The sequence below is a fragment of the Erithacus rubecula genome (genome assembly GCF_903797595.1).
Source record: "Erithacus rubecula genome assembly, chromosome: 17".
NCBI lineage: Eukaryota > Metazoa > Chordata > Aves > Passeriformes > Muscicapidae > Erithacus > Erithacus rubecula.
Window position 1 is genome coordinate 13,635,101 of NC_136669.1, and position 19,896 is coordinate 13,654,996.

The window sequence follows — 19,896 nt, forward strand, 5'->3', positions numbered from 1 at the left end:
CACTTCCCTTATTGGGAATGTCTCCCCAGGAGCTTAATTCCCAATTAACTATGAACAGCCACTATTGCAAAATCCATTCTGCAAATATGCCCAGGGAAGCATTTTCAGCTGGTAATGGATTTCCATTTTTATGGACCAAAAGCTGATAAAGCAGCTTCCAGTGTGGCTGATATATGGAAAAATGGATGCACTCCTCCTCCAGACTGCAGGAAGGAACCAAGGCAAGTAATTAGGCATGACCAGCACTGAAGTCACTGATGATGAATGTGGTGTAATAACATGTTCTGATGTGCTCAAGGTCTAGCAGAGGTTTCTAAACACCTTTATTATGGTAAGGAACAGAAATTACAGCTTTTTTCTTAACACACTTCTCTTGCTGTGGCTGCCACATCCCTGAAAGTGCCAGGCTGGATGGGGCTTGGAGAACCTGGGATAGTGGAGGTGTCCCTGTCCATGGCAGGGGTGGAACTGGGTGATCTTTGAGGTGTTTCCAACCCCAGCCATTCCATGATTCTTTTTCTGAGTTTTCAACCACAGGTTAAATCTTTGTTTCCCAGGAGTTTTAAGCCTGATGCACACAGAAGTTTGTGCACTCCTCACTCCTTCAGGAGTTTGTTTCTCAGGGAGTTCACTCACACATGCTGGGAACACATCTGGCCAATCCAGGGGAGGGATGATTTGGCACTGTTATACAACAACAGGGAAGGTTCATGAGGGACATTAATCCTTCTGAAGGAATCTGACCCTTCCCAACAGCCCATTTTCCTCCTGAAGACATTGAACTCATGCTAATTGAGAATTTTGTTGCTTCCAGACCATGATGCTTGGTTTCATGCACATCTCAGCAGTTTCCAAAGACATCTCCCTACTCAGTAATGCAGAGCCACAATCAGTGCCCCAAACCTTCAGTTATCCCAGCATGTCACAAGGAGGTCTGGGGGAGAGAAGCAACTGGAAAACTAAAAATTAAAAAAAATTCAATGGATCAAAAAGAATCAGAAGTAACCTGCATGTGGTTCTGCTGAGGCAGGAAAGAAGTTTAAAGCTTTCTGACAGGGATGAATTTACACTGCTCTGTCCCCTCCCTCACCAGGTGCATCCTTCTTCTGGCTCTGGAGTTGATGCCACTGATTCACCCTCAGCTCACAAACCCCAGGATGTGCCTCCTGTGATCCTTCCAAACCCTCAGAATCCTCACCTTTCATTTACTTTGTGCAAGGTTTGAGGACAGACTGCACTTGGTAAAGCCTGGATAAGTCCTCAAGGCTACAGGGAGTCATTTCATGGCTCCTTGGCCAGGAGATGGCCTGGGATGTCTCCTCCAGACTGTGGGAAGATGACAAAGAACCTCTTGTTCCAGAGCAGAAGCTAAGCCTGTGAGTGAAATTCCAAATACAATCAGCTAGAAATGGCCTTGCATGGGCCTGGCTGGCTGGTTTACAAAGGAAAAAAGGGCAGGGTTGGAAGAGACCTGAAAGCTCACCTCATTCCAACTCCCTGCCATGGGCAGGGACACCTTGCACTGGACATAACTGGTCCCCAAAATTGCCAGGAGATGTGTGCCAACCACTAGTTTGCAGTTGATGACATTTATTCAAGCTCAGTACTCCTGAGAAGGTCATACAAAATAATTTCTGACAGTAAATACATGCACACAACTGCAGTTCTGGTTAAAGCAATCTAATATTGATTCAACACTGGATCCCACGTGCAAGGGCTAATTCTGGCTTCCCAATTTGCTCTCTTCCTCAAAGTGACAGGTGAGGCTTGGGTTAGAAGCAAGACCATTAAAAAAAAAAAACTGAAGCAAACCAAGTAATTCTCCAGAGTTCTGGCAATTTCAAGTTACAAATTTCCACAAGAAAAGTTCTATGTGTGGCAGTTCTGTAACCAAAGGCCAGGAAATGAGAGAAATTAATTTATCAGCCTCCCCTAGGCAGTGTCTTGTATCCAGAAGTAACATTTGGCAGGCGGAAAAATGCTTCCAACATTCCCAATAAAATGATTTTTGCAGTTAAATTCCAAAGAGCAGGGAGTGATGCAGCCAGCTCTGAAATCACATCTCCCTCTGAGCAGCAGCAGCAGGAGGGGGAAGGAAAGGAGGAAGGGCTCTTGAATCCAAAAGCTGGCAATCAAGAGATCCAAGTGAGATGTCCTTAGGTGCAAGGCTTTGTGCTGAATTACCTCTGCCTCAGCTCCACAGCTGGCTCTGAACTCTGCAGAGTTTCATTCCAGCCTCTCCCAGCTGAGTTGGTAATGAGACTCTCAGTGACTCCCATCAGTTTGAGAACAAGCTGGTGCTGTGGGCATCCATAACAATAACAGGGAGCAGTGCCCTGGGATCACTCCAGAATTTAACCTCCACAGAGTGGCAAACATTTCATGTGGCTGTTAAAAGCTTTAATCTACCAAATTCAGCAAATCCTCTATTTACAGGAGCAGATACAGGGAATAAACACTTTGTTCAAGGACACTGATGGGCAAAGTGCCAAGAGAAGCATTAGAAAACAAACCTACTGCATTGTCCATCTTCAGCACAAGCTAAAAGCCTTAAAAGAAAATATTATTTTCATTTTTCTTTATTTTTATAGGCCTTCCAGCTAATGAAGAGGTAAATAAAATGTAAACAAGCCTGATAAGGTCAGAAATCTTTCTGCCTGCCAGCAGCACAGTTTTCTCTAGGAATTTTTTTTGCTCTGTTATCTACCCATGTCAAATAATTCAGCAAGTCTGAGCAGGGCAGTTTCCTGACAGGCTCCTGCTAGTGTGGCCCAGGATCTCTGGCAGAAGCAGAGTGGGAGGCACTCAGAGTTATAAACAGCCAGGGATTTTTCCTTTTGGATTTCTATTGTAGGATAATTCAAGAGAGCCCTTCCTCAACTGAGGACAACTGCCCTTGAAAGTCTCATTACTGCTTGATTTTGAGCTGAAGAATGATTTGGACCAGCTCATCATCCCTCCCTTCCCCCAAAGGTTAATGTGGCCATTTCCCCCACCTTGCCATGTTTTTAGGATACAGAGCACCACTGGCTTTTCCTACATATTTTTCCATGTACAGACTGGCAGCTGTGTAGATCCCAGAAAAGGGGATGCTTAGGGAAGCAGTGCTGCATTTTGCCTGAGTGCTGACATTCATTCTCTTGCTACTTTTCTTGATTTGGGGTTTGACAGCCTTAATCACAGCCTGGTATTTTCAACTCCTTTGCTCCATTCATTTAGTACTGTGTAGGAAGACAGAGAAAGAAATCCAAACAAAATCTCTCATCCTCATCTCAAATCCAAATCAACCCCACCTTCCCCACACAAAAAAAAAAAAAAAGAAAACCAGAACTCAACAGAGCCTGGTTACTCTTCCAAAGGAAACTGTAAATATTCTGAAAATTAAAGTGACATAGCAATGAAATGCAGAGAAAGTGCCCCTGGCACTTCATAAAGATGAAGATGTATTTCTCCATGCATGAATTTTGCATGGAATTGGCTTTTCATTTAGGGATCTCACTGTGGGGTACCAAGCTCATTCATCAGCTCCACTAAACTCTACAAATCCCAACTGCAATTTCTGTGCTCCAAGATTGGACCAGCAAGACTGGAAGCTGCAAATTACCTTCTAAATGTAATGCTTAAATGTGTTTTAAAATAAAAATTCTGTCTCCAGCACTGCCACAGGACACCAATAACCTGCACTGTGCTCATCCACAGAAGCAGCAGAGCTTCCATGGAACTCAGTAATTATATTTGGGATTTTCATCTGACAATACAGCTTTGGGGGTTGTTTGGGATTTTTTCTCTCACATAATTTAACAACACCATGAATTCAGCACACCCTGTAGATTTTGTTTCTTCCTCTGTTGTTAATTAAAAATTCTTTTTCAGCATTACAGATTAACTTGGGAAGCAGTTTAAATATACCAGGAACTGTATATTCTGTCAGGAAATAAGGTATTTGCAAAGGCTTCAGAAAGGCACAGAACCACACTTCCAAGAAATCACACTTCAACTCTTCCCCAAAAATATGTACATACATTTACAGCTCTCTCTGCCTCCAATAAATCTAGCAGAATATTCCTCTAAAATCTTCTCTAGCTGAAATTTGTTTTCATTCAGTAAGTAATTTATTTTAAAAAGTGTTTCATGACTTGGTACAATAAAATTTATCTAATGTATGAAGTTTTTCTACAGTTTCCATACAAATTATGTACAAAAAGACTCCAACAGAGAAGGTAAAGGCTGTGGAGCAAATTAGAGTCAACATTTCCAAACAAAATAATGAGTTCTACTTCACTTTTCTCCAATGATCTTTCCCCAAAAGCTGCTCAGACTATGAAAACAGATCTAGTCAACCCATTAGTGCCAAATGCTGGCATTTCCTTTATAGTTCTTGGAAAATGAAGGCATCTTCACTTAGGATAGAAATAAGATTTATCATCAGCCTGTTGAAGCTTAGGTAGGAAGAGCTTTTATTAAAATATTTGGAAATGAATGGATAGGAAAAAAAAGAGAAAAGAGGGTCAGGGAACATAAAACTCCCATGTTTTCAAATTGCTTTAAACACTATGACAACTGTTGATAAATTTTAGCAGATGCAACAGGTTTCAGGAGAGTAAAATGGAATAAAAAACTAAACCACACTGATCCCCTGCCCTTCAACAGCACAAACCCTCTGGCAGTGCCACTTAGTGTGAGCATTAATTAGCCAGGCACTGCCAGAAGAAAATAACCAATGGAAATCAATAATCGCACATTAAAAAGCAATAAAAGCAATCTTGGTTTAATGGCAACTAATTTAGTGTCTACCAGCAAAGCTCTACTCTCCAGCCAAAGCCAGAATGAACTTGTTCCCTGCCTGGAATGGGGTGGGAAGGGTTGCCATTCCTGAGGTCTCCTGAATATCTCCCTGTGACAGAGCCAGGGAGGATGTGGCAGATGAAAAAGGGCAATTCCTGACTTCCCTCAGCACTGACAAGAAATTCAGACCCAACAGAGATGGAAAAACCCAGCAGCATTTGGCTCTAATCCTCTCCTGTGATGGACAAATTTCATACTTCCAAGTGAAAGGCAGAGTGGGATTATTTAAATTTAAATTTTATTCATAATTTAAAATTACAAATTCCACTGCAAAACTGGTTCCTGCAACCTCCTGACTTTTAACCTGAAACCTGTTTGCTTTGCTACACGCTCAAGTCTCAAGTTTGCATGTTCCAAAAATGGGTCCTTCAGCTTTAACAAACCACTGAAAAACCTTGGAACCAGCCCCAGATCATAAGGAACAGAGCTCAAAAGCCTCTTCTGCATCTCTCTGGAGGCTGTCCCTATGCTGTCACTGTCACCTGCTGCCTTCAGGCAATTGCACTCAGAGCTAATGGCACAGAACATCACCTTTCCCAGGACAGCAAGTTCCACCTGCCAAGCCTTTGTGCAAAACACAACCTGTGCCCCTGGACAGGATTAGCTGGCCCCATCTTGTGTACTCAGCCACACGTGCTCACTGCTCTAAGAAATCCCATCCTTTTAGAAATGGCACCTCTAAGAAGGCTCCCACTCCAGAGTTAATGGCCCCACTGAGAAGTGGCTGCACTGAAGCACTTTCTCATCTCTTCCCTTTTCAGCACCCTGCACTTGTGCCTGGCCCTTTTCCAGGGCCCAGTTCTGAACTCAAGATCCTAAAAGCCTTGATTTCAAGTGACTAAACAACACCCAATTCAAAACAATGCTTGAGTACTTTTAAAAATGCCTGAACTGATCTGTATTTGACTTTTAGCAGAGTTACAGGGATGCACCACTCAGAGCAAAAGGGTCAAATGCTCCACTAAAGCAAATATTAACACATCACACAGCAGCTGTGTGAAAACTCCTTCAAAGCCAAGAAATTAGGCAGAGTGCAAGAGGAGAAGTAACTGATTAACAGTTCTGTGACACTGGTGCATGTTGCATTAAACTGGATTATCACTTCTCCCTTTCATTTAAAATATTAACACCCTGCACACCACAGTGATGTATGGATCCAGCAGGAAAGGCAGTGTTCCATGGAGGAACTTCCCAGGGTACCAGCCACCCTTTGAAACACCTGTACTCCATCAAACAAGCACCTGGGAGCATTAATTGTGGATGCTCAGAGTTTACAGCTCTTAAGGGTGCACTCCCTACAGCTCAGACATCTGAACATTTCCAACACCCTCCTTTTAAAGTCCCTTTCCAGAAAATGAAACCTCCAGCATTGCAGATAAAGGAACTGAAGAAAATAATGGCAAAAATAAGACTTTCTGGCAGTGGGCATGACTTCATACAACAGCTTTTGATTTTCCTTCTTTACTTCTCCAGCTAAGCTGAAGAATATGTACCCTGCAGGCTGTCATGCCTCCAGCTCCTGCCACAGAAATAATGAGCCTTGCCCTTGGAAAACTAACAGCATGCATCATTTATGTGTTAGAATATCCATCCCCACCACTACAGCCTGCACATGTATTTGCAAAGATAGAGTGTTTCAGTTTTCTGCTGAAGAGAAAATGCCAAGCTGTTCTCTCAGGCTGCCTGCAGTCCAGCCATGAACAGGACAGGAAGGAAATGCAAACTGTCAGGCCCATTCCTTCAAACTCACAGAATATTCAAGCCAGATGCAGACATTAATAAGAACTGAGACTTTTTTCCCTTTTTTCCTTTGTGGCACTCAGTGAACACAAGTTTTTCCACGTGTACTTACCCTCAGTTCCACCTCTTTGCCAAGTAAGTCATACAGGACTGCTCCTTTGGAGGTAATTTCAGAAGCAAGCTGTCTGGATGCCTTCAAGTCAGCAATCTGGGAACACAGCAACAGCACTGAATAGCAGGAGAATCCCCAACATCACAAATATCCATGGTATTTCTCATTTTGATGTCAAAATTGCACAGGAGGTCAAAACTCTGCCAGAGGTTGTGCACTAGAATCAGAGTGGACAGAGTTTTGGCTTTGAACCAGCCCAGGTGAAGCCCCATCAGGTACAGGTTTCTGAGTGAAACCCCAAATATTTTAGGCCAAGGGAAAAAAAGACCCACAAATCTCCTCAGAATTGTGGCTCAGCCAGTTGCTGGTGCTGCCCAGGACAAAGGGAAACCTTTTTTATGAGCAGATGTAAAAACTTCATATACCTAAAGGAATAGGACCAGACTGCAATATAAGTAATGAGCATCCACCAAGTGGTTCTTTGTTATTTTTTCAGAGAGACACATCAGACTTACACACAGAAGAACCACTTGTGGGTCTGCCATTTATCTCAAAAATAACAGGAACAGAGAATCATAGAATGGTTTGTGTGGGAAGAGACCTAAAGCCCACCCAGTCCCACCCCTACCATGGGCAGGAACATCTTCCACAGAAGTAGTACCAGAAATTCCTCTATTTAGCAAAGTGCTGGGTTATTGGTTTTTTTGATTTTTTAATACTTAGAGAAGGTGCTTTTAGAGTATCTAGAGATGGCTTTTATTTTAAGGGCTTGAACAGCTTTGATGTCTCTAAGGATTACAGGAAGATCTCCCTTTCATTCAATGCAAATGGGTTGAAAATCAACTTTCAGTCAGTATTTTCAAGCTCCTCTTGTGGCAAAAGTTTAGTAGGTAGAAAATACTCTTTATTCTAGCCTACTATAGTGTCACCAGCATTTCAATACAAAGACAACCAATTTTGTGCCACTGTTGCCTTGTATTATGCTTCTGGTTAAGAATTCAGAGATGAAAACAAATCACAGTCACAGAACCCCACCTACTGAAAGCCTGACTTAAAACCCTGCTTACTGCCTTGCCAGAACATTCTCCACTTAAATTCCAGCTAGAAAACAGATGAGTTTTCCCCAAGTGAACACAAGAGTGCCAGTTGTGCTTACCTTAGAGCCCAGATCAAACTTGAACTTGGTGCTGTCCTCCTCGGGGAGGTGTGCAGGCTCCCCTCCCTGGGTGCTCATGGCCCCATAAAGCACCGAGGTGACCTTCAGCAGCTCCTTCACAGCATATCCATCAGCCTGGTACAGCTTCTTTGTGTTCAGCTTGATGTGAGCCTTGGTGGCCTTGGGTAAGAAAGAAGGAATTCAGCAGTCACAAAGAACCAAATCTGTTGGATTTCAGAAACTTGAGGTTTTCGGTGTTGATTTTTTGGAGAATATTATTTTTTATTTGGTTTTGGAGATAGCTTTTAAATTTGAAGCTAAAATTCAAGTGTGTAGTTAAATAGAAGTGTGTGCTTTTATATGGTGAAGGGTGTTAAATTGGAGGGTTTTATAGTAATAGGTATGGGACAAGATAGAAGATTTTGGGTGGGGTTTTTATGGTTTTAGGTAGTAGTTTTTGGTTGGACAGTTAGTGTTGTACTGAGAGTTATGAGAATTGAGTTACTGGGTTAAAAGTACAATATAGATATTTTATTGGATTATTTAGCTTTAAGAGACCTTGTAGCAGCTGGATCCATCTCCTTTTTGCTCACTTCTGGCAGGTAGCTGGAAGTGCTGCTGAACTTTCTGTACTTTTGATAAGATTTAATAACCAACCAAGCCCAAATATGAGAGAATCAATTTCCTTCATGTATTTGTTAATCCTGGCTCTGAGTGAAGGCAGAAGAGACTGAGACAAAGCCCTAATGAAGTGGTGCAAAACATCACCACTGTTACAAAAACCCTCCATTATCTGCACTCAGAGCTCTTTTTGGGGGCACCAGGCTCTGCTGTACAGAATAATTCTGTTTGGACACCGTTTGCCTCATCATAATACTGATATTTCTAGTAGAAATTTTTCTAAAAGCTGTGCACTTTCTACATGTCAGAACATTTGCAGAAAATCCCTCAAACGATCATTATTTCTTCCCTGAATACAGATCAGCAAAAACCCCTGTGCACCACTTAAATTCAAATTAAGTTTAAGTGGAAAGTAAGTGCTGCCCAGGTCTTGTGATGATGCTGCAGAGAGGTAAATTTCACCCTTAATGAGTTGCAAGAATAATGCAGTTATCCTAATTTAACTGTCTTCTCTTCCAGCAGCACCTTCCAAATGTTTTATTGTTTCTCTCAATTTTTCCCCTGCTATGATATTAGTGATTTTATTCCCTTGCCTCCCATCCCTGAAAAGTACAGACCGAATAATAAGGAAAAAAAAATTCTAATATTATCTTTTTGTGCTTCAAAATAATAAAGGGGGAAATTACTATCTGTCAGAGAAAGGTCAAAAATGTTGTTCTTGAAATTCCTGGTAAATTTATATTATAAATGAATAGCCACAACCACAAATTTCAGATTAAATTTTGAGGGAGTTTTTGTGATGGCATAACTAAATAAGGAAGCAAAAAAAAAAAATAAAAAATTGATCACCAGCTATGGAGGCAAAAATTAAGCTTAAAAATGAGACATGAAGCATGAAAGTGACTTAACATCTTCTTTTCAGTGTATTTTTATGTTGAAACCTTTGCTGAAATGTTTCTTTGGGAATGCTGTAGCAGATAGAGCCTATCCATGTGTCACTGGGGTATTACACAGCTTTGGTTTTACAGTTCATCCACATTCCCTCACGTCTGATAGAGCAGGATGTTTAAGATGGGGGAAGAGACTCAGATATTGCAATATTTGGTATAATACAATTCTAAGCTCTGCATTGAGCTTCACTGAATAATGGACTAAAGGAAAAAATATTGTGAAACTAAACAGAGAAAGCACCACACTTCAAACCAGGGATTTGGCTCCAGCTTTTCCAAAGAAACAAAGCAAATGGATGTTGGTCCATGTTTATTTTGTCAAGACTTTGTGACTTTAAAATCAGATTTTAATTTCCAATAAATATTTCCTCTTGCCTCCCATCCCAAAATCTCAACCTAGCAGAGGAAAATCACTCTTTGTATGTGTTTGCAGAGACAGGATCCACTGGATCTCAGGAAAGGTCCTTTCCCCAGACGTGGTGGGGCACTGAACAGGCCCCCCAGGGAATGGACACAGCCCCAAGATCCCAACTCAGCATCTTCTGTGTCTCCTAAAAATTGAAGCCCAAACTTCCAGAACAGGCTCCTGATGTTGTGCACCCTGAGCCAGGGGAATGAGAGACTCACAGTACAAAAAAATCCCTAACTGCTTTTGAAATGCTGGTCTGAGAATGACCTCAAATGAGCCAAGGCACAAAGTGAAAAGCCAAGTATGTTCACCTCCCTTCCCCTGCAGTAGAAGCAATCTAAAAAATTAATTGCAGAAACAGCAAGTATTCCATTTTGGGAGAAGTGGTCATTAAACTGACACTCTGTTAAACATCCCCTATCCAAACAGGACTGAAGCACTAAATTATAAAGCATGTTGTTAGAAACAGGAGTTCCAATTTCAGCTCCATTCACCCTCAAGAGAGTGAAATCAATGTCTAGGAAGAGGAAAGAAAAGGTTTTTCATTCGAAGGCTACTTAAAAAGAGAAAAAATACACAGACAAGTAAATCTGTTTTTCAGACTGGCACTGTGGGGTCAAGAAAACAACTTCATGTTTGGAAAGTCACCTCCATCACTTCATATTTGAACACTCACCTATTTGATTTCTTGTTTTATTTTATAACATTTCTAGTTTTGCAGAACCATTGAAAACCACAGCTATTTCTTCTGAAGATCAAATGGCTAAAATGCAACAAAAATATAAATATACAAGAATGGCAGCAACACCCAGTTTAACTTCATAATCTGCTTTATTAATATAATGAAGCCAAATTTATCTGTCATGTCTGACTCTTGCAAAAAGTTTTGTGCCCCTGGGTTGCTGAGTTGGTTTTCCTGAATGAACTTCCATGAGATGAACTCTTTGGAGGCTTTTTGTTGCACTCTACTTCAAATTTGGATTCAAGTGGGCTCAAGCAGGAGCCAGGTATTGAGCCCCACTGATCAGGGTAGCTCTAGGGGGAAATTGATTAAAAACACACCTAAGGGAACCTTGCATTTCAGAACTTTTCTGTCTGGATCTGGGAAGGAGACATTTGGTAAGTCCTCAAACTGCCAGGAACATAGAGCAGTAGCTAATTTGAGTGAAAAATTAACACCTCCTCACTACTTGTTCAGTACAGCAGAGCAAAGCTCCAGTTACACTTCCTGATGATGGATCTGTGCTGACATTCTCTTCTGAGACAATTCTATCTCCATCACATCTCCCATCTGCCCACAGATGCATAAAGCCATTAACTCCTGGGGAGGATAATTGTGGATTGCACGGACAGTGAATTATTAAGGAAATGTCTACAAGCTTCTCTCATCCCAAAAATGCTGAAAACCTACAATAATCCCTGCACTAGCTTGTAATATTAACTGAGATTATGTACAGGATGATTAAAGTAATTTCCATTAATTACATTTTCTGAATCATATTATGTCATTCTCCAAAACCCCTGGGATTTCTGACATGAAGTCAGCTATTGAAAATCATTCCATTATTTCTGCTTGCAGACTTGTGCTTGGAGGGGAAAACCCTTCCAAACAAAAGAGACCTGTTCCCTCCATCTCATGATGCTCCACAGCTCAAAAGTACATTCTATGTATATATATATATATATATATATATATATATACAGGAATGTACCCTGCTCTGAACATGGCAAAATTAAGAATTAAGAGAAGTTATGGTGCAAAATATACACCAATGACAAGGGAAATATTGTTAAAATGATATTTTAATACATTTTAAGATTTTTTAAAAGTATTGCAATTCTTTTTTGGTATTAGCATTGAAATGTCCTTTGCCTCCAGATTCACCTGCAGCCCCAGAAAGATTAACACTCTTCAGTATGTGAGAAAAACTAAGTGTGTGATAACATCAAAGGCTCATACTGCTTCCAAATAACATGAATTATATGAAAGACAGTGCTGGTTTATTCCAAAAGACTAAAAAATTTGATGGCCCAATCCAAATATGCTCATGCATAAAAAAAATTGATCTCAGAAACGAACACAAGCCTTGATCTATGGGAAATCTGATACAACCAATACATGATTCTGTATCATAATGAAAACATCAGAAGTTATGATTACTCAAGCACAGGAAAGAATTAGACATCCAAAGTTAGCATAACCATGGTGGGATCTCTTCCAAAGCAACTTAAATGATTTAAAAGCATTTCCCATCTACAGCTGTGTCTTCCACTTTCTAGATAAGGAGAGATAAGGATGAATATTGTTTTAGATCCTAATTAGATCCCAATATTTTATTTAGATTCTAGTTCTGCAGAGAGGAGTACAGAATATACAGGAGTAACAGCATGCCCTGGCCTCTTCCAATTTCCAGAAGCAAAATCACAGAATTATGGAATGGTTTGGGTTGGAAGGGACTTTAAAGCTCATCCAGCTCCACCCCCTGCCACGGGTAGGGACACCTTCCACTATCCCAAGTTTCTCCAAGCACTGTCCAGCCTGGCCTGGGACACTTCCAAGGATAAAGCATCACCAGAATGCAACACAAACTCAGCCACCCTTTGCAGGGAAATTCTGTGGGGTTAAGAGAGAAAGTTCTAAAGCTGCCATGGATCCAGGATTTCAGATGTTCAGGATTTCAGCCCAAGCAGTGCTCCTGGGCAGACTCACCATGAACTGAGCCACGGCCTTAATGAAGAAAACCCGGTCCTGCTCTGTTTCCACATCCCCAGGAATGTCACTCTGAGGTTCATACCTGTGCAGACAACAGCTGGAGATCAGAACAACTGGAACTGGCAACTGGACTGCAAAATAAATGTGTAAATAAATTCCTACTGCAGACTGGGGCATCCAGAGCCTGGAATGCACACAGTGGATTTGTACAAACTGCAAGAGCTGTAAAAACTCACACACTGCACAAGTTCATACCCAGACATCATTTCAAACCTACTCCTTTCACAGGTAAAAGAAACTTAGGGAAAAACAAACTGAAATTTGTGACACGCTTAAAAAAGATGAGTGAGATGCAGAAACTTCTAGAAGTGGCCAGTCTGCAGGAACCAGGGAAGAATAAAAGGAAATTCAGTGATTTGGACCATCAGTGTAACAGCAGCATTTTAAAGACTATTTAGGCAACTTAATCGAAATAATTTGAGTGGTTGCCAGTATATCCCTATTTCATTACAACTGCAAAAGTATTCAGCAAATTTATAACAATCTGGTAATTAAACTTAATAGCTATTAGTTATTAATCCAGGCAAAAAAATAGCAATGAGGCAAACTGGTCAATGTTGGTTTCTATTATAATGTTCTACCTTATCATCCTAAAAAAAACCCTTAATTTTGCACTTGGGCAGGAGAGAGAAGATAATGTATAATTCAAATAGCACTTCAACATCCAGAAATATTTAACCAAAGTCTGTCTATGGGTTAAGTGGGTGTAAAACTGCAGGTGGACAGTAGCAGAATCAGAAGCAAACCATTTTATTTCTTTTACACATGTGGATGCAGTAACACCAGGCTCAGCCAACAGCTGTAGCAACAAGGCTGGGTTTTGGTGAAGTTCCAACAAGAGATCACCCTGTTTGGATAAAATGACAGACATGGGCAGGGGCAGCTGTGGAATTTGGAGAATATGTGAGAGAGATAAGGCTGCTTTTGAATGAGTGTGCCCACAGTCAGAGTGCAACCTCTGCCAGCACTGAGTCACTGCGTTTGCTACTCCAGGCTGTGTCATCAAGCTAAAAACCTGCAAACTACCACACTTCCATCTGGTATTTAGAAGAGCAGAGTTCAAAGAATGACTAAATATCACTGAGTTCCCTAATTTCACAGCACACCATCAGTTTCAAGCACACTCCCCGCATCCCAGCACCACCCCAAAATTTGTTGGTCTCATCACCAACCTTTTCACCAGCCACAGCAGCACTTCTGACACAAGCATGAAGTTTGGGGTGTGGAAATTCTCCAAAGATATGAGTCGAGGATACCCCAGCGCCCTCATCATCTCAGTAAAATCTGGAAAATGAGGAAGAGCAGGGATTCCTTCTTAGATATCCAGTAAGGGCTTTGCCAAGATTGCCATCTCCCACACAGTGCTGCTTAGTTACCATGAGATATGCCCAGTGCAAAGCACAGTTAAAAAATTAAACCTCGTAATTAACATAAATCGTATGATTTCAACAGAAAACACGCCAAAGTAAAACCAGGCGTTTTTAATGAGATTTACTGAGGTGAAACAACGGAGACAGCCTCTCCCCTCAAACACAGCATTCAACAGCGCTCCCTACGTGCGGGGGAATCCCGCCCGTGCCATTGCCCAGCGGGGACCCCTCCCAGGCAGGGAGCGCGGCTCAGCCCCGCGCCACCGCTCCCCGGCAGCTCCGTGTGCGGCCGAGCGGAGCAGCGGGGCTCCCCGGGCGGCCCAGCCGCGGTGCCGCATCCCGCCCGGCCCGGCCCGGCCCCGCCGCGCTCACTGCGGAGATCGCGGAACGACATCGCCCGGACCCGCGGCCGCCGCGGCTCTGAGGGGAAGCGCTACGGCGGCGCGGCGGGGCCAAACCCCGCGGGAAGCGAAGTGTGCGCGGGCCGGACACTGAATCACGGAATGGCGGGATGAGCCGCGGTGGAAGAGCGCGCTGAGATCTGCGAGTCACCGTGACCGATCGCCACCGTGGCAACCAGACCAGAGAACTGAGTGCCCAGGCTTTCCTTAAACACCCCCCGGCACAGTGAACCCGCCACACGCATGGGCAGCCCATTCTAGTATCAGCCTTTCTGGGAAATTCTTCCTGGTGTCAAACCTTGCCCCGTGGGAGCACAGCCCGGCCTCGCCTGGCTGCAGCCTCCTGCCACGTTGAGTGAGAAGGTGTCATCCCCACCCCAGAACCTCCTCTTCTCCAGGATGAGCCCCCCAGGCTCCCTCAGCCCCTCGGCACAGACCATGTGCTCCACACCCTTCCCTTCCAGCACCTGCTCCAGCCCCTCATTCTCCTCCCACCACTGAGGGGCTCACACCTGGGCACAGCACTCGAGCTGTGGTCTCACAGCGCCCAGCAGAAGCACTGCCCTGCTCCTGCCGGCCACCCCGATGTGCTGCGGGGCTGTGGGGAGAGGCTGCCCCCACGGCAGCTCCGTGTCACAGCTGTGTCCCCGCGCTGGGGACACACCGTGTTAGAGATGGGTGGTGTGGTGATTGGCTCGCGATAATGACGAATGGATATTATTTGTATTAAAAGAAATTTTAATGTTTAAGGTTCTTTGTGATTCTGTTGTTGTAGGTTGTTTTTGGACCTTTTGTCGTCCTTTTAATCCTCTCCCCTCTGTATTGTAGTGTAGGTGTAGAAGGCGGAGCTGCCATTTTGTGGATGAGCCTCTGATGGTCAGCCACGCTTCCAGTGCTGTCCCTTTCACTTTGGGAAATTTTAATTTCAATAAAACTTTTACAAATCATTCCCACTTGGGGTCTGAGTAGTTTATAGCACCCGGGCTAAGCCAGGATGGGGTTTGTGGCTCAGGAAGGAGAGCTGGGAGCCATTCCTGGGGATTCTGAGGAAGCCCGGCCGTGTGTGAGGAGTGAGGGGAGCCCGTGCTGCACCCGGCCGAGCGCACATGGACCTGTTAAAAATACATATTATTAGCTTTTTGCAAATATTAAAAATGAATGCTCTATATAACGTATATACGTATATAATGTATAATAACATTGCAAAACTTTGCTGAATTAATATAGTTTCTCTAAGTTCTGCTATTAAAACTTAGAAAGAGTAGTGTGATATATAGTGGACTATAACATGGTGATATAAAAAGCTTTTGTTCATGTAACTAACTCAGAAAATGGTAAAAAGGCAATCAGAAAATTTTCTGCATTCTTGGATTATCCTATCTAGATGAAGACAAGGGTGACAAACACTGACACTTCAAGGAAAAGATTTATTGATCTCCATTATCAAGGGAGTGCAACGACAAAAAGGAGTAAAAAAAAAATTTAAAGAAAAGAAGTTGATTTACAGGCTGGGGAGATGACTGTAGTAAAGTCTGTGAATATGCAACAAGTTGATGCATTTAACTGTTTTATGCATGAAGTGTTTCCTGTGTTAAGGTGTGCTCTTGGCAGAAAGCCATTATAATATTTTACTTTATTGTCTCTTATTGTCTTTTATTAAACTTTTTCAAATCTACCAAAAAACAAAACTTTGTCTTTCACTGAACCACCAGGAACATTCTGGGGATCCATCCACCCTCCATGTGCTCTGCAGATCACGAGGACGATCTCTCAGAAGACAAGAGCCCAGCTTTTGTGTATCAAAAAAAAATCAAACAAAAGAAGCCCTAATGAGACTAGAAGAGAAATCTACTATAGACTGGGGCATCTGGACCCTGGAATTCACGCAGAAGGTTTCTGTATGAGCTGCAAAACGTGTAGAGCTTGACACACTTCCTAGCAGGAACTGGGAACTAACCCTAATCCAAACCCTGAATACATCTCCTCAGGCACTGTGGATAAAGGAGCAAAATTTACTTGGTTCAATCAAGGCTGGGAAATACTTATTTTCAGAAGGAAACGAAAAAAACTGCTAGAAAGTCAACTAAGGGCACCTTATATATTCAGAAGTGTATTTCCCTTTGTCATGCAAAAAACATAAACAGGAGGCCTAAATTCCTAGTCCTGCTACAATATCTGTTAGATATCTTCCTAGATCCTTTTGGTCAGGTCTGCATGTCAGTCCTGGATTGTCCTTTGTAAGTACTAGCACAGGTAATGGCTTTACTCATGCCAGTATTCCAGCTCAGAGTTTGTATCCCATACATCATCTATGACTCAGAACTCAGAAACTGCTTCAGAAAAAAAAGTCAAATAGAGTGTACAGGTACATTTCTTTAGGAAAACTGAGAATCTGACGTCTAGAAATATTTTGCTGATAGCTATTATGAAATATGTTCTGTTCTCTACCTGATCATCTTGTAACAAAGTACAGGTATCCCCAGATTGCTCATGAATTGCATGACCATTAAAATGAACATCAAGCCCAGCCTGGGCAGAGAACTCCATCTTCACTAGTCCATTAAACCTGGGCATTTTACCCCCCTGAAGTTCAGAAGTTCAGACTGTGCTGGGCTCTGAATAAAGTTTGCATTCTTTAATGTCCGCGAAGAATCCTAGAGCCATTCCTCCCGACCGAGTCCTTTGTGACGACATTGCCAGCAATTCCCTCTGTCACAGACAAGGGCCCTGTGACATCACAGCCCCTGGGGCCAGCGCGGTGGCTGCTGAGTGTCCCCAGCCCGCTGGCGTGCCCAGAGCCCAGGCAGGAGGCGGCTGGGAAGGACGGGCAGAGCCTGTGGAGCGGTGGCAGCATGGCCTTGGTCAGCAGCGTGTTCAGGCAGGGGCTGCGGCGGCTGCTGCCGCCGCCGGTGCTGCTGCTGCTGCTGTTGGTGCAGGGCCTGGAGCCTCCCAGCCCCGCTGCTGCCGGGGACACGGGGAGCTGGGCTGCGCCGGGCCCGGCCCTGGACGAGCAGGAGCTGGCGCCACTGCGGGACGCCATGCTGCTGGTGGAGGCGCTGCCGTTGCTGTGCGCAGCCGGGGCCCTGCTTGTCAGGGGCCTTGGGCTGGGCTGGGCCCTGGGCCGATGGCTCTGGAGGCGCTGGGCACAGGTGAGGGAGGGGCCGGGGCAGCGGGGCCGGGGCGGGAGGGAGCGGGGCCAGGGCTGAGAGCCCCGCGGGGAGCAGAGCCGGGCAGCGCTTTGGCCGAGGCTCAGCGGGGCAGAGCGGGGCTGAGCCCAGGGCTGGGCAGCGCTGGGGCCCGGCCGAGCCCCGGGCAGCCCCGGCAGAGGCGGCCGCGGCTCTCGCTGCTGCAGCCCCTGCCCGGGGCAGCCCGGCCGGGCCCGAGGCTCTCTGTGCCCGGGGCCAAGGGCAGCGGCACAGGGCTCAGCCCCCTGAGGCCCCCGTGCCCCGCCATGGGGCTCCCTGTGCTCTCAGCTGCAGGAGAAGAGCCAGAGCGCCTCGGCCTCCGCACGGCCGCGCTTCCGGTGCCACCGCTGCTCCCGGGAGCTGCAGCGGCTGCTGCTGCAGAACCGCGCCCTGATGAGGCGCTGCCTGCGCATCTCCCGGCGCAGCCCAGTGCCCGCAGGGAGGAGGAGGAGGAGCCTTGGCATCCACAAGAGGAGGAGAGGCCACTTCTCTGCGCTCCTGTGACTCTCCAGCCCCAGCTCGTCTCCGGCCTTGCTTTACATGGCAGGGAATGCATGACCAGTGCCGAGCCCAGGCACTGGGACATTCCCGCCCATAGGTGTTAGGAACCCCTTGTTTCATTAGGTATAGGTTTCCCTAGAATTTACTCAACCCTAGTTAACATTTTCCAAAAGTTCGAGTTAAGGTTTTTTAGGCATCGGTCCCCTAGTCTTGTTCTCACCCTGTAGCTGAAGCTGGGACAAGTTGTCCTGTTCAATAAAGTTCATGTTTTCTGTACATTGCTGTATTATTTGGCTGTGCCATTCTAGAGGGGACTCAGCAATGGATGGTTTTGCACATGGGCTGCAGGTCAGCAGTAAAGTTGAATTTGTGTGTCCCAGCAGGATTTAATGTGTATTGCGGACAGCTGGAAATCAGCCCGTGGGTAATATTGTCCTGCCTTCATCTTGCAAGGAAGCGTGGATTTGATCACTGGAGGGTTCTGAAAAAGCCATAGAGGTCTCTGGGTGACCCCAGCGAGCTCTTGCAGGCCCGTGAGGCAGCAGGGAGGGGGCAGAAGCATCCATGGGGTGCAGTGAGAGACCCAGAGGGGCCATTCCTGGACCCCATGGCGAGAGCTTCACTCCCTTTGCCGCTACGGTCCCGTGCCCAGAGTGGGTCACTCTTTGGGAACAGGAGGGTTTAGATGTGTCTCAAGCTATTGCAGCAGGGCCTTTATGGCTATCAGACTGCTTTCTAAGGAGGCAAGGTGGAAGGGGAGTTATTTTGCATAGGATAAAAAGGATTTATAACTTAGGGGAGTTTGCGAGGCAAAAGGCAAAATTGGCAAAGGTGCAACAACTTAACTATGAGAGAGGTTCAAGGGGAAGGTAGAACTTATCAGCAAATTGGAGAAATTCTGAAGAGGGATAAAGGGTAGGGTTCACAGAGGCATTGTCCAGTGGAGGGAGGTATGGGTGAAGATTGGGTCACATGGACTAAAGAGACCTCCAGTTTTAGGGGATTTCCATTTGGGAATTCCAAGCAGGGGGCTGACAAAAAGCAGCATTGACAGGTAATTCAGGATAGGTGGGTGGGAGGGTATAATTTTGGACTAAACCATGAACTTGGGCAATAACAGAAGATAGCATTAGTACGTAGCACCAGGCTGCAAGGATCCCTGGGGCCCAGACAAGGAGTGCTGCCCTGAGGCAGCCAAATGCATGCAGGGGCTGCTTGGGAGTGTGGCAAGGCCTGAGGGGAGTCCTGGGGTCGCCCAAAACCAGCCTGCCCAGGGTCTGTCTGGCTGATCTGCAGGAGGGGCTGGAGTGTCTGAGGAGCAGACGGGTGAGGCCAGCGAGTGGGGTGGCACTGTGGGGTACCTGGGGGGGAAAGACTCTGCAGAGGGCCCTGGCCAGGCCAAGAGCAGCGGCTGGAGGTTGCAGAGGCCCAGGTGCCTGCAGGCGCTGCCTTTGGCCACAAGAAGCCCCTGCAGCTCCCAGCTGGGGCAGGGGGTGTGGAAAGGCCCCAGCAGGAAAGGCCCCGGGGCTCCTGGTGGGCAGCGGCTGAAGCAGAGCCAGGTGTGCCCATGTGGGCCAATGGCCCCTGGCCCCCGGCCTGTGCCAGCAGGGCTGTGCTTGTGGCCCTGCGGCTGGTGAGGCCGCAGCTCGAGTGCTGTGTCCGGGTGTGGGCCCTCAATTGTGGGAGCAGATTGAGGGGCTGGAGCGGGTTCAGGGAAGGGAAGGGAGCTGGGGAAGCGTGTGGAGCACATGGTCTGTGCCGAGGGGCTGAGGGAGCCTGGGGGGCTCAGCCTGGAGAAGAGGAGGTTCTGGGGTGGGACACAACAGCTTCTCA

At 45.3% G+C, this 19,896-nt stretch overlaps 2 protein-coding genes and 1 long non-coding RNA gene across 5 annotated transcripts in view; 1 reads left to right on the top strand and 2 right to left on the bottom strand.

Annotated features, from left to right (window-relative positions):
• CLUAP1 (clusterin associated protein 1) overlaps positions 1-14,477 on the bottom strand; it is a 56,024-nt gene extending 41,547 nt beyond the window's left edge. For 2 of the 3 annotated variants that reach the window (XM_079321115.1, XM_079321113.1), the window contains exons 1-5: positions 14,349-14,477; positions 13,779-13,890; positions 12,544-12,628; positions 7,854-8,033; positions 6,698-6,793 (exon numbers count right to left, since the gene is read on the bottom strand). In XM_079321115.1, coding sequence (XP_079177241.1) covers positions 6,698-6,793; positions 7,854-8,033; positions 12,544-12,628; positions 13,779-13,890; positions 14,349-14,370 — 495 coding nt within the window. In that variant the 5' untranslated portion in view covers positions 14,371-14,477. Of the gene's footprint in view, positions 1-6,697; positions 6,794-7,853; positions 8,034-12,543; positions 12,629-13,778; positions 13,891-14,162; positions 14,285-14,348 lie in introns of those variants that run through there. The other variant, XM_079321114.1, reaches the window with a different exon arrangement.
• A 798-nt stretch (positions 14,478-15,275) lies between these two features.
• Positions 15,276-16,942, bottom strand: LOC306809312. Its single transcript, XR_013776213.1, has 2 exons — positions 16,882-16,942; positions 15,276-15,489 (listed from the first exon to the last, which is right to left on the bottom strand). It is a non-coding gene; the product is annotated as an uncharacterized lncRNA (long non-coding RNA).
• A 72-nt stretch (positions 16,943-17,014) lies between these two features.
• On the top strand, positions 17,015-18,433 carry LOC306809388 (uncharacterized protein). Its single transcript, XM_079320874.1, has 2 exons — positions 17,015-17,526; positions 17,857-18,433. The coding sequence occupies exons 1-2, from the start codon at positions 17,230-17,232 to the stop codon at positions 18,064-18,066; spliced, it is 507 nt and encodes a 168-aa protein (XP_079177000.1). The 5' UTR covers positions 17,015-17,229; the 3' UTR covers positions 18,067-18,433.
• Positions 18,434-19,896: the final 1,463 nt, after the last annotated feature.